The sequence below is a fragment of the Dinoponera quadriceps genome, unplaced genomic scaffold (assembly GCF_001313825.1).
Source record: "Dinoponera quadriceps isolate SergipeBrazil2010 unplaced genomic scaffold, ASM131382v1 scaffold2111, whole genome shotgun sequence".
Lineage (NCBI taxonomy): Eukaryota > Metazoa > Arthropoda > Insecta > Hymenoptera > Formicidae > Dinoponera > Dinoponera quadriceps.
In genome coordinates, this window is record NW_014556195.1 from 226 (window position 1) to 10730 (window position 10505).

Consider the following 10505-nt stretch of genomic DNA (forward strand, 5'->3'; position numbering starts at 1 on the left):
CACGGCCACAGCCACAGCTCAGCTCCATCGACTGTTGTTGCAAGCAAATGCAAAGCATCGGAGTACGCTTCCGTATCGTTGCTCTTGGTCTCACAATGGGTCACCTGTTTGAATCGAATTTAATTATTTGTCCGATTGTATCTTCACGTGGCTTAAATGAGCGAGAAACTACCATGTAGCGAATGAATATAACTCTCTGCGACGATGAAAGAGAGAAAGTCGGTCTTGCTGCGAGCGCCACTATGGCACCGACCATCTGCAGAATGTTCGTCTTTCCGAGAGACTTCTGCAGAGTGAGCGCAATTCTGTTCAACGACCCGTCGTCCTAAGAAAGCAATATGTCAGAAATCAATCGTACTTTTGTTAAGCGAACTATCTTTGTACCTCTGGTGGAAGAGACGTCTGAGAACAATCAGAGCACGAGCACGTTGACTGGCATTTGAAGACTTCACTTGCTGCAAAATTCTGAAAAGAAGCGTGGTAACTGATTGATATCTTAAGAATTTTGCAATTCGACAAAATGATAACGTCAACTACCTCTCGAGACCTTCTTCGGGGTGACAAATGACCAATGACCTAGAACATTGTAAAACCTCGTAATGCCTAAGAAGTACATCGCGTGACGCTTCAAAAGGAAATATACTGACGAATCCAGGTAAAGTTTCTCTACATGGGAGACTTTTACTACATCGCCCTCAATGGGATACAGGTATACGACAATTACGAGAATGAAATCAAGTTAACTACCGATAGTATGTTCAAATCATTCTCGATTACATGTATATTACAAGTTAATAAATCAACATCAAAAAACATGTCCACACTTAGAGATAAAATTAGAAGCAATCGCGAAATATTATTTGCAATTAGAATTTACCTTATCTGCTAATGTCTGCTGTGATAGCGTCTTAATTCCAATTAATTCGCATCAGATATAACTGCGTTCTCCGAGAGCGTTAACATAATAGAAGGCATAGACCACGACATTCGCACACCGGACAAACTTATCGATGGAATTAACAATACCAAAGACGGTCGTCACTCCTGGCTGATTCCGATACTCCCTGGACAAGTGAGTAGAAATAAATCAAATTTCACATAAAATAAAGTCACAGTTGAACCACTCCCGAGTTAACTGTCTCCGTTACATTGCCTTTCAGACGAATCGTGTGTATCTAATATTTTATCAGCCTATTACGGTATCAATGATCAAGATATGGAATTACGGAAAGACTCTGCAGAGAAGAGTTAAAGAATTTGCAGTAAGAGAAACGAATTAGCGATAACAATCTTTGTTACAATTTCCTCGACTTGTATCACTTGTTTGGTCTCGACGAAAATATCTTTAATTTGCAGATATTGGTGGAAGATCTGTTAGTTTATAATGGAACATTAGATAAACATAATTCGTACGGCCTGGTAACGTTCGTGAAGGAAAGTGGTAACAATGAAAACGTGGTAAATCGGTAAGTTGCGCCGATGGGTTCTAATATAATTGCGAGTCTGTTGAAATATCAAAAGAATGATTTTACATGCGATATATTATGGGATTATGGCTCAGAGCAAGAGAATCAAGTCTTGAATTTGCGAAGAAATACCTCAGGCACTAATTCGTTGCCGGATCCATCTCTTCGTCCACATACATCCTTACAATTTAAGGAAACGTAACTATATGTACATGGTATAACGTATATAATAAAACTGTGCGCACGTTTTATATCTGCTAAAACTTTTTCACCTTCGTGATTCATCATCCTGAATAATTATATAATAACGTATTATATACATTTCAAAATGTACAATAATTTCTATATATCATACGTTATTTTAATAATTAATATACAAATTTCGTGTAAAAATTCCATTTAATTTTCGCGTGTGTGTGTGTGTGTGTGTATGTATACTACATGCGTATATATTAATGTATATATTATATGTATAAAAAGTACAAAAATTATATACAAATGTACAAAAAGTATATACATATGTACAAAAATTATTATAATAGAAACGATAGGGATGTCCGGTATCGAAAATCTTAAGAACATTATGGTTAAAGCATTTTCTTGTTAAGTACTACGTGCCTTATACAGTATCCGGCATAATAGCTTCAACATTTATTCAAGCCCAGTGATCATGAAATTTTTCAATCGCGCGCAATAAATTTATATGTTCATGCATCATGATGTTGAGTATTCCAAGCGGCAGCATTATCTCGAGATAGTTTTGACAGTGACAGCTTTCAATATATAAAATAATATACATTCTTGTGTTTATTTAGAGTCAAATGAAGGAGAAGAAAGATAAATTACGATGGGTGAAGAAAATTTTAGCGGAGGACAATGATATTGACCCTGCATTATTAATTCCACAAAAGGAACAAGTCCCAGAATCAGCAGGGAAAATCTTCTCAGATACCGAGACTCGAAAGTCCGGAAAGGTTACTAGGCCTAATAATAAATGTCAAAACTATTGTGCCGAGTGTTTACAACCTGTTGGAAAAGTTACAATGACACGAATCGTATGAAATATTTGATTTCCTGGTGTGCACAGTTGCAGGTCTCATTCTGCAGAAGTTATTCGTGGTTTTTTCGGATATATCTCTGTAGGAACAGCTGCTCGATTTGCCTCTTCTCGAGATCCGCTGCGTTTCCTTGCCTTTGGTGATATTTGTTTTAAACATTCCATATCGTTAAATACCACTTGTGCTCCGCCACCACTTGTTGGCAATATGTCACCCTGTGTGAAGAGAAATGGAAAACAATTTATGACGCTTCTCGATTGTTACTATAAAAATTATATAATGTGTGTGTGTGTGTATACATATATGTATCTTGTAACATATTTTACTATCAAACCTTGTATAATTTGGTTTCAAGTTCCCCGTCTGTATCTTGCTCTTGCGCGACAAGACAATATTTGGATGCGCCGTCAATTTCTTTCGGAGAAGTAAGTCGCGTTACGCTTCGTCTTTTCTTCATCAATGGCTGCAATACGGTGCCGAGTGGTACGAGTGCTCCAGGTCGATGATCAACCCACCTATCCGCACTTCGCGATCGTCTGTAGCGCGGATTCGAAACGGGTATGTTGTCCTGCATGCATACAAGAAAAAGCTCTCGTTATTATCTTCACTTTCCTTAACTTATATAATATGACTTCAGTTTACGATACTTCAGAAAAAAATATAATTGAACGATAAATAACCTTCCGCGACTTTCGAATCTCGGTATCTGAGAAGACTTTCCCTGCTGATTCTGGGACTTGTTCCTTTTGTGGAATTAACAATGCAGGGCCAATATCATTGTTGTCCGCTAAAATTTTCTTCACCCGTCGTAATTTATCTTCCTTCTCCTTCATTTGACTCTAAATAAGCACAAGAATGTATATTAATCTTTCAAGGCGCTGAAACTACAAATGAATTTTAAATACAGAGTCAGAATAATTACTTGAAGGCGTTCACGCTGTTGACGCAGTTTTATTTCCAATTCTTTGTTCATCTTATCCGTTTCAGCTTGCATTTTAGTGTTATATTTTTGTTTTACTCTTTGCTTCTCCATCAAACGTTGATTCAATGCCAAATCGCGTTCTTTTATCTAACAATCATCGTATAACAAATATCATATATCATACAATAAGTATCATATATCAAACATCATATATTTGGGTAGTTAAATATAAGCACAATTAACTTACTTCTTGCTGTAAACTTCGTATCGTATCATTAGCACCGCTTAATTTACACAGCAGAGTGTCGATTTGTGTTTCCGCTTCACAGAGATGTCCTTCTAATGTAGCTATCTAAAAATGTTTAATATGCAAAAATAATCAGCATGTGTATTTTTATTTTCTTCGCGATATTATTAAAAAGATTTCCTTAATAGATAGATAAAAATTTACCTTCATTTTCTGTTGTGAATTTGCAGCTTTCAGTGAAGCAGCTTCAATCTTTAAGTTTATATTCTCTTGCTCTACCGCCACCAACATTTTTCTAAAATCGTTTTCTGTAGATGAAATTAATATACATATTAGCATCTTATTTTGAAACAATTGGAAAATTTATTCCTGTGAAACTAAGTATCTCACGTTTTCTCATTAAATCTGCACGAAGTACATTGCGCTTATTAATACGTTGCTCCAGAAATTGTATCAAAGTAGGTATTACTTGATCATTATCCGGAGTAATGGTTTCCAATTCAGGGAATGGTCCGCCCAAACTGAAATATAATTAAATATTTCATCGCATAATATACGATAAATTATCGAATTTCGAGAAATAAAAACAAGATTTCTTAAAATCACAGCTCTACCTAAGTTATAACATACCTGTACACTAAACCTAAGTCAACTTTTAGATCAGCGGCTTCCGCTCGACCCTCTTTCTCCAATTTGCTTCTCGCTTCCTTGAATATCTGGGAAGAGAAAAATTTATGTCACTTTCTCTTCTCTCAGAAGAAATTGCCAAGAAAAATCAATCACAGCTACTTAACATTGATACCTTATTTGCTTGTCTCCTGCCAGGAGTAAAACCAAGTTCCAATTTTGGAGCAGTAGGTCTTATAGTTTGCACTTCTTGGGTCATTTCCGCAAATTTCATAACTTGCTACAGACATATTAGAGGAATTAATATTGATAGTTGCATCTCTTTTTTATAGAAAGATTTAAAATTTTCTTACGTACAATTGTCTCATCATAGTCGTCTGCCCTCGGATTTACACAAACTATCATTCTTACTTGTCCCTCGCCGTCGAAGTAGTTTTTAAACAAGTGAGTAAGCTTAGAATCACGATAAGGTACCATCTTATTTGTACCTTGACTCTGATTCTCTCGCAAAATTTCCAGACATGAGCGTAGAGTCATTAGAGAGTTATTGATATTGCCTGAAAACGATTTGATGCTCGTATACGCAAATGCTTTCATAAATTTCACAGATACGGCAGATAAAACGTCGTACCTGCTTCGCGCAAACGTTGACCGGTGTTCTTAGTGCGATTCGTTCGCTCACTACCTGCTAAATCAACTAGAGATAATTGACTTATGCACACGACTCGCTTATCCTGCATTACACGTTCACCTTCGCAATCTAGGGGTGCCTGAAACATAAATGTAATTGCTCGTAAAAGACCTCTCTATCAAAGTTTGCCGCTCGGAATCAGTGTTAAACTGTAGATCCAATATTTAAGACCAAAAGAAATTCAAAGGATCGGTACCTGTACAAGTCGAATGGTAAAAACGCTGTGTGATCTGCTTGATTCTGCATTTAATGCTGTGTGAGCCACCCGTCTTTTCCGTTGTCCACGTTGAAATACATCGAAGGCTTCCTCCGCACTCTTCACTTCTATTTCGGTGACTGCATGTACATACATATTTTTGTTGCCATCTTCCCTGACTATTTTATTCTGCAGTGCTCTGCATTGAAAGAGATAATTTAATATACAAAATACTTATCTTGTTAAAAAATTTCTCTATAATGTACACTCACTTGGATCTAATGTCATCTTCATCCAACAGGTCGTACACGCTATTATTGTAGATTTCAACGTATGTAACAAACACAGAATATGCATTATCTGGATCGATCGTCACAATTTGTGATTCATTACGTTCGTGAGCTACTAATGGATTACTATCTTCATCACTGTCCACCTTACGACTGTGAATGTTATGAATAAATTATTATATAATCATATACAACCTTCTTATTATAAGAGATATTTATCTGCTTTTACATATTAAATATAAACTTACTATTTTACAGACTTTCCACCTCTTTGTGTGAGACCTGCATGAAGCTCTTGCTGCCTCTCGAGCATAGCATCAACTTCACTTTGCACATCAAAGCCATTTAACTTATCTGGCTTAAAGACAAATTTTTTTGTCTGATAATTTGCAATAGTATTAAAAATAACATCTAAGCATCTAGGCATGATTCCACCATCTTGTGGTTCTCCAGTCATTGTGTATGTTTTTCCACTGCCAGTTACACCATATGTGAATAAAAGACCGTTCCTTCCCTGAACAAGATTTTCAATAAGAGGAAGAGCAACCATCTTGAATATTTCCTTTTGTGTTACATCAGGTATGAATATATGACTGAATGTTGTTTGTATTTCCTTGTTCATGGTCCTAAAATTAGTTGCTGATTCTGGCGGCGTTATGACTACTGTTGTGCTGGATGTAGGCTTCATGCATGACACATCTGACGACTGCATTGGCCGTAGACGACAATAAACCTGCACAGGATCCTTGGACAACATATTGGACCCTTTCGGTCGATTGACTGGCTTACGTGCTGGTGTTTTTGAACGTCTAAAATGTATAAATGAAAAATGTATTTATTTCGCAATGCAACGGTGCACATTTGTACCGAATTTTTACATTTCGTAAAATACAGGAAAATATTCAAGGTCAAAGATTCAAAATATTCAAGGGTATATTCAATATCGTCGGTTGTTGATCGGCATCCCGCTCAAATAAATAAAACTAATTTTTATAATACTTACGCGGACTTCATTTTGATGCAAATCCAATTACTTTTCTATCAAACAAATTCGTGCCAGCGGAAATACTTCTCAAATTATAATGACTTATAACACCAATCGCCCTCGGCAGAAAGTCAGTCGAAAGTCTTTCGAATCAAAACTCCATTTGCATTTTCAGCGCTACCAACCTCGTCAACGTAAAATAAAGCTCGCGACACACGGTGCCCGTTTTCTTGCTGGATCGACGTTTAGTTCGAAAGTCTCCGTTATGAGCCGCCACTGTCTTAGTGCAGGTTTGAGGTCGTGGGATACAATGTCAAATAGTTCAAGTAGAATTTTCGCATTTCCCCTACTTTACAACTAGTAAGTTGTCAATAGTTCTTAACCAATCATGATAAAGCAATGTTTGTTCTTTTTGTCCTAATTGAGCAATTAAGTGTTCTTTTTCCTGTCTAGTAGGGTTGGCAGTTCAGAAATATCAGGAAAAAGTTTTTAGAGATTACGAAATCTTCCTAGGCAAAATAAAATTCCGTTTCCGAACGTGCAGTGACGCCACCATTCGGCCTGTCTCTTAGCAAGCTAACCTCCTTTGATATCGACACCCACTCGAGTGTTTCGATATTGCCAGAGCTATCATTTCTGCAAGCAATCAGAAATCGTTGTTGATTAATTCGTGAAAAATGGTCTCGAGAGCGACATCGAGGAGGATCCCGGAAGCGGAGCCGCGTATAGATTACGTACAATGCGATGGACTGGTGGTGATGAAAATGGTGAAACATTGCCACGAGGAATCTTCCAGCAACATGGAAGTTGCTCAGGGCGCTCTTCTAGGCTTGGTCGTGCAGAACCGCTTGGAAATTACGAACTGTTTCCCATTTCCTAAAAATGACGAGATTATGGATGAAGAGGAGTATCAGCTTGCCATGATGCGAAGATTGAGATGGTGAGTATCCTCGAAGAAATTAAGAAAAAAAATGTTAATAATTGGCTCACAAATCAAAAATATCGTTGTTTTATCTGTTAATTGTTAATCCAAAGGGTAAACGTCGACCACTTTCATGTCGGTTGGTATCAAAGTGCAGATGTTGGAAACTTCTTGAATTTGTCTTTGTTGGAGTCACAGTATCACTATCAAACTTCTATTGAAGAATCTGTTGTGCTTATATACGATACAGCAAAATCTGCCAGAGGTTTCTTGACTCTCAAAGCATACCGACTTACTCCGCAAGCCATACAGATGTATAAAGAGAACGAGTTTACTCCCGAAGCTCTGCGCACCTTGAAGATTGGATATGAGAGTCTCTTTGTTGAAATTCCAGTAGTTATCAAGAACAGTAACTTGACGAATATCATGATGTCGGAGTTGGATGAGATGATACCTGAGGAGCAGGGTACTAAGTATTTGGATCTTGGAACAGCTACTGTGTTAGAGAACCAGTTGAGGTGTTTGATGGATCGAGTGGATGAATTGAATCAGGAAGCTATGAAGTTCAATAGATATCAACAGTTGGTGATTCGGCAACAACAAGATAAGAACAGGCTTTTGGCCAAGAGGGCTCAAGAGAACGCTGTCAGAGCTGCAAAGGACGAACCACTATTACCAGAAGATGATATTAACAAACAGATGAGGCCTTTGCCAGTCCCGCCAAGATTAAACCCGATGATTGTCGCTGGACAAATTAACACTTATAGTGAGCACATCTCGCAGTTCTGTGCTCAAAGCTTAGCAAAATTGTATATTACTCAAAGTCTACAAAATGCAAAGGAGGCAAAGTCTTCCCATTAAGAAACTTAAAGTACTTATATGTACATCTGAAGAGCCAATTTAAAGGATTAAATGAAAGAGATATGATTTTCCAACATGGGTCTTTGTTTATTGTATCTCTCTTGATCTTGGTATCATTAGTTAAAACATATATATTAGAATATAGAATTTTTTTCAAATAAATATTCTTTATTTAAATCCAACAGTTAATTAAGTTACCACGTCCACAAGTTAATCTTTAAAAGCTATTTACATCCGTCGTTATCTCATTAAATTGTTCGGAGCATCTAGTTGCCAAACTTTTGGCAAAATGTCTCCACATCTTCCCTCCACTCTTAAGTTTATCATTTCATCGGCTCTAGTTTTGCCAATATTTATTATCGCTATTGGTTTTTTGGCGTCGATTGCCTGCAATACAATTCTGTATGCAGAAAATGTACTAAGACTTGTGCCCAGGATTAACAGAGCATCCAGACTCTCCACGTTAGTTTTCACATTCTGCACTATGTCACGTGGTACGTTATCTCCAAAAAATACAATATCTGGCTTCAAGATACCTCCACAGTTACCACAAGCTGGAACATTAAAGTCTTCTACTTGTTCCTGTATATGTATCGAATGTATTGTGTTACAAATATAGATATTACAGAGATATACATGTATATACTGTACATAATACCTGTGATAATTCCACATCTCCATCAGGTCTTATTATCTGAGTAGTTGCAATCATAGATGGATTAAGTTCCTGGAAAACCTCTTGAAGTTTGTATCTACATATCTTGTGATCGCAATTAAGACACTTTACCTTGAACGCTGTACCATGTAACTCTATTATCTTTTTACTTCCTGCCTTTGAATGTAAATTGTCTACATTTTGTGTAACGATACATCCTATGTTCTTAACGTATTCTAAATCTTTCAGTATTAAATGTGTAATATTTGGCTTGAGAGACGAAAATCTGCAAAAATATAGTTGCTAAGAAAGTCGAATCTATTAAATTTCTACTCATTCCTCTAAACGTAAAGATTTAAAGCACAAGCAAATAAACCTTGGCCAACCAACAAAATTCCTAGCCCAGTATCGTCTTCTGATTCTTTCGCTGTCACAAAACTCTTTATAGAGGACGGGTCTACGATCGCTACGTGCGTAAAGCCCGACTTCTGCCGATCTATAATCAGGAATACCACTTTCCGTGGATATTCCTGCTCCGGTTAATACGCACAATCGATGATGTTTGTTAATAAATTCCTTCAATCTCATCAGATCCTCTGTTCTTACTGGGCCACATTTTGGAACAAAGGCAAGACTTGATTTAAACAAGTGCGCTACGAAGAATAACAATGACTTAATACACTTCCCTTATCTTATAGTGTAGTTTGATTGTTATGTGGAATTTAAAAAGCAAATTTATCTTTATTCAATGTTTATTCGACATAACCAAACGTTACACTCACTACACAACCTCATTGGCGAAACAGTGCGTGTAAGAATATCTCGCATTGTAATAAGTAAATTGCGTAGGTCTAATGGTCTACAAACTTTTGATTTATTCCATTATAAATATTAAGCGTGCTTCCTTGTTCTTAAATCCTACAATTCACTAAAATGCGGGTCAGTCGACAGGTTAAATGACTCCATTTAACACCGTTCGAGGTCACCACGAGCGAACTGCGAATGTTACTGGACGATTCACGCGAAACATTTAATTCCACGAAATTTAAATGTATACGGAAACAAATATCCGCGGAACACGCTACGTAAAATCAGTCGCACCGCATGGTGACACGGTTGAAAAAAATCCGGTAATCAATGGAGAGAATTATCTAGAGATAAAAAAGCCGCTGGCTTGAATGTCGCCAAATTCATTATTAAACGTATGATTGGTCGGTCGGATTGCAAATTCTCCAGATAGGTGAATCGGGACCAGCCAATCGGTCGTCCGGTCCAAAGGAATCGCAATATGGCGTCACGTGCGTTCGGCGCGCGATTGGTCGGCTCTCTCCGTGCCTACGCTCTCTGCACTGCGAGTCCGTGTCGGACATACACAATTGGTTGTTTAATCCTTATCGACGACATCGCCTCTTACATGTCGTCCATTTGTTTCTTTCGCGCTCCAGGAACTCGTGCTGCAAAGCTGCATCTCCTTATCCTAATCTCCTCGGCAGAGAAACGCACGCTGCGTCGAGGTAATCGCGGTGGCAACGAGAAACAGCAGCAGGAAGTGGGGACCGTGCGCCATTTTCTATTTTTACATAGC

General features: G+C 37.6%; 4 protein-coding genes across 7 annotated transcripts; 2 read left to right on the forward strand and 2 right to left on the reverse strand.

Annotated features, from left to right (window-relative positions):
* Nucleotides 1-338: 338 nt before the first annotated feature.
* On the forward strand, nt 339-1717 carry LOC106747106 (uncharacterized protein KIAA0556-like). Its single transcript, XM_014624389.1, has 6 exons — nt 339-427; nt 609-709; nt 933-1072; nt 1161-1262; nt 1357-1466; nt 1562-1717. The coding sequence occupies exons 1-6, from the start codon at nt 339-341 to the stop codon at nt 1608-1610; spliced, it is 591 nt and encodes a 196-aa protein (XP_014479875.1). The 3' UTR covers nt 1611-1717.
* A 249-nt stretch (nt 1718-1966) lies between these two features.
* Nucleotides 1967-6624, reverse strand: LOC106747122 (kinesin-like protein KIF23). The gene is made up of 15 exons (XM_014624425.1): nt 6501-6624; nt 5746-6306; nt 5480-5650; nt 5208-5406; nt 4952-5090; nt 4678-4877; nt 4496-4600; nt 4324-4409; nt 4084-4214; nt 3898-4001; nt 3694-3798; nt 3447-3593; nt 3205-3363; nt 2859-3092; nt 1967-2739 (listed from the first exon to the last, which is right to left on the reverse strand). The coding sequence occupies exons 1-15, from the start codon at nt 6509-6511 to the stop codon at nt 2563-2565; spliced, it is 2529 nt and encodes an 842-aa protein (XP_014479911.1). The 5' UTR covers nt 6512-6624; the 3' UTR covers nt 1967-2562.
* A 203-nt stretch (nt 6625-6827) lies between these two features.
* LOC106747147 (eukaryotic translation initiation factor 3 subunit H) lies at nt 6828-8339 on the forward strand. 2 transcript variants are annotated; one of them, XM_014624480.1, is made up of 3 exons: nt 6828-6842; nt 6939-7422; nt 7518-8339. In XM_014624480.1, exons 2-3 carry the CDS (start codon nt 7160-7162, stop codon nt 8263-8265), a joined length of 1011 nt encoding a protein of 336 aa, XP_014479966.1. In that variant the 5' UTR covers nt 6828-6842; nt 6939-7159; the 3' UTR covers nt 8266-8339. The 2 variants fall into 2 exon arrangements, with proteins under 2 accessions (XP_014479966.1, XP_014479965.1); XM_014624479.1 differs by lacking the exon at nt 6828-6842 and having other exon boundaries at nt 6867-7422.
* Nucleotides 8340-8441: 102 nt separating this feature from the next.
* On the reverse strand, nt 8442-9899 carry LOC106747148 (NAD-dependent protein deacylase Sirt4). 3 transcript variants are annotated; one of them, XM_014624481.1, is made up of 4 exons: nt 9703-9899; nt 9297-9573; nt 8924-9206; nt 8442-8847 (listed from the first exon to the last, which is right to left on the reverse strand). In XM_014624481.1, exons 1-4 carry the CDS (start codon nt 9746-9748, stop codon nt 8506-8508), a joined length of 948 nt encoding a protein of 315 aa, XP_014479967.1. In that variant the 5' UTR covers nt 9749-9899; the 3' UTR covers nt 8442-8505. The 3 variants fall into 3 exon arrangements, with proteins under 3 accessions (XP_014479967.1, XP_014479968.1, XP_014479969.1); XM_014624482.1 differs by having other exon boundaries at nt 9711-9898; XM_014624483.1 differs by having other exon boundaries at nt 9788-9896.
* Nucleotides 9900-10505: the final 606 nt, after the last annotated feature.

Excerpts from the sequence above, each read along its gene's own strand:
- LOC106747106 (XM_014624389.1), top strand. The coding sequence starts at position 339 with ATGTCAGAAATCAATCGTACTTTTGTTAAGCGAACTATCTTTGTACCT. Across the intron at positions 710-932 it reads TCGCCCTCAATGGGATACAG|ATATAACTGCGTTCTCCGAG; the intron begins GTATACGACAAT and ends AATTCGCATCAG. Across the intron at positions 1,467-1,561 it reads AATGAAAACGTGGTAAATCG|AGCAAGAGAATCAAGTCTTG; the intron begins GTAAGTTGCGCC and ends ATTATGGCTCAG.
- LOC106747122 (XM_014624425.1), bottom strand. Across the intron at positions 4,878-4,951 it reads TCAACGTTTGCGCGAAGCAG|GCAATATCAATAACTCTCTA; the intron begins GTACGACGTTTT and ends AATCGTTTTCAG. Across the intron at positions 4,601-4,677 it reads ACGACTATGATGAGACAATT|CAAGTTATGAAATTTGCGGA; the intron begins GTACGTAAGAAA and ends ATATGTCTGTAG.
- LOC106747147 (XM_014624480.1), top strand. The coding sequence starts at position 7,160 with ATGGTCTCGAGAGCGACATCGAGGAGGATCCCGGAAGCGGAGCCGCGT. Across the intron at positions 7,423-7,517 it reads ATGATGCGAAGATTGAGATG|GGTAAACGTCGACCACTTTC; the intron begins GTGAGTATCCTC and ends GTTAATCCAAAG.
- LOC106747148 (XM_014624481.1), bottom strand. The coding sequence starts at position 9,748 with ATGCGAGATATTCTTACACGCACTGTTTCGCCAATGAGGTTGTGTA. Across the intron at positions 9,574-9,702 it reads TTCGCCAATGAGGTTGTGTA|CGCACTTGTTTAAATCAAGT; the intron begins GTGAGTGTAACG and ends TATTCTTCGTAG. Across the intron at positions 9,207-9,296 it reads AATTTTGTTGGTTGGCCAAG|ATTTTCGTCTCTCAAGCCAA; the intron begins GTTTATTTGCTT and ends ATATTTTTGCAG.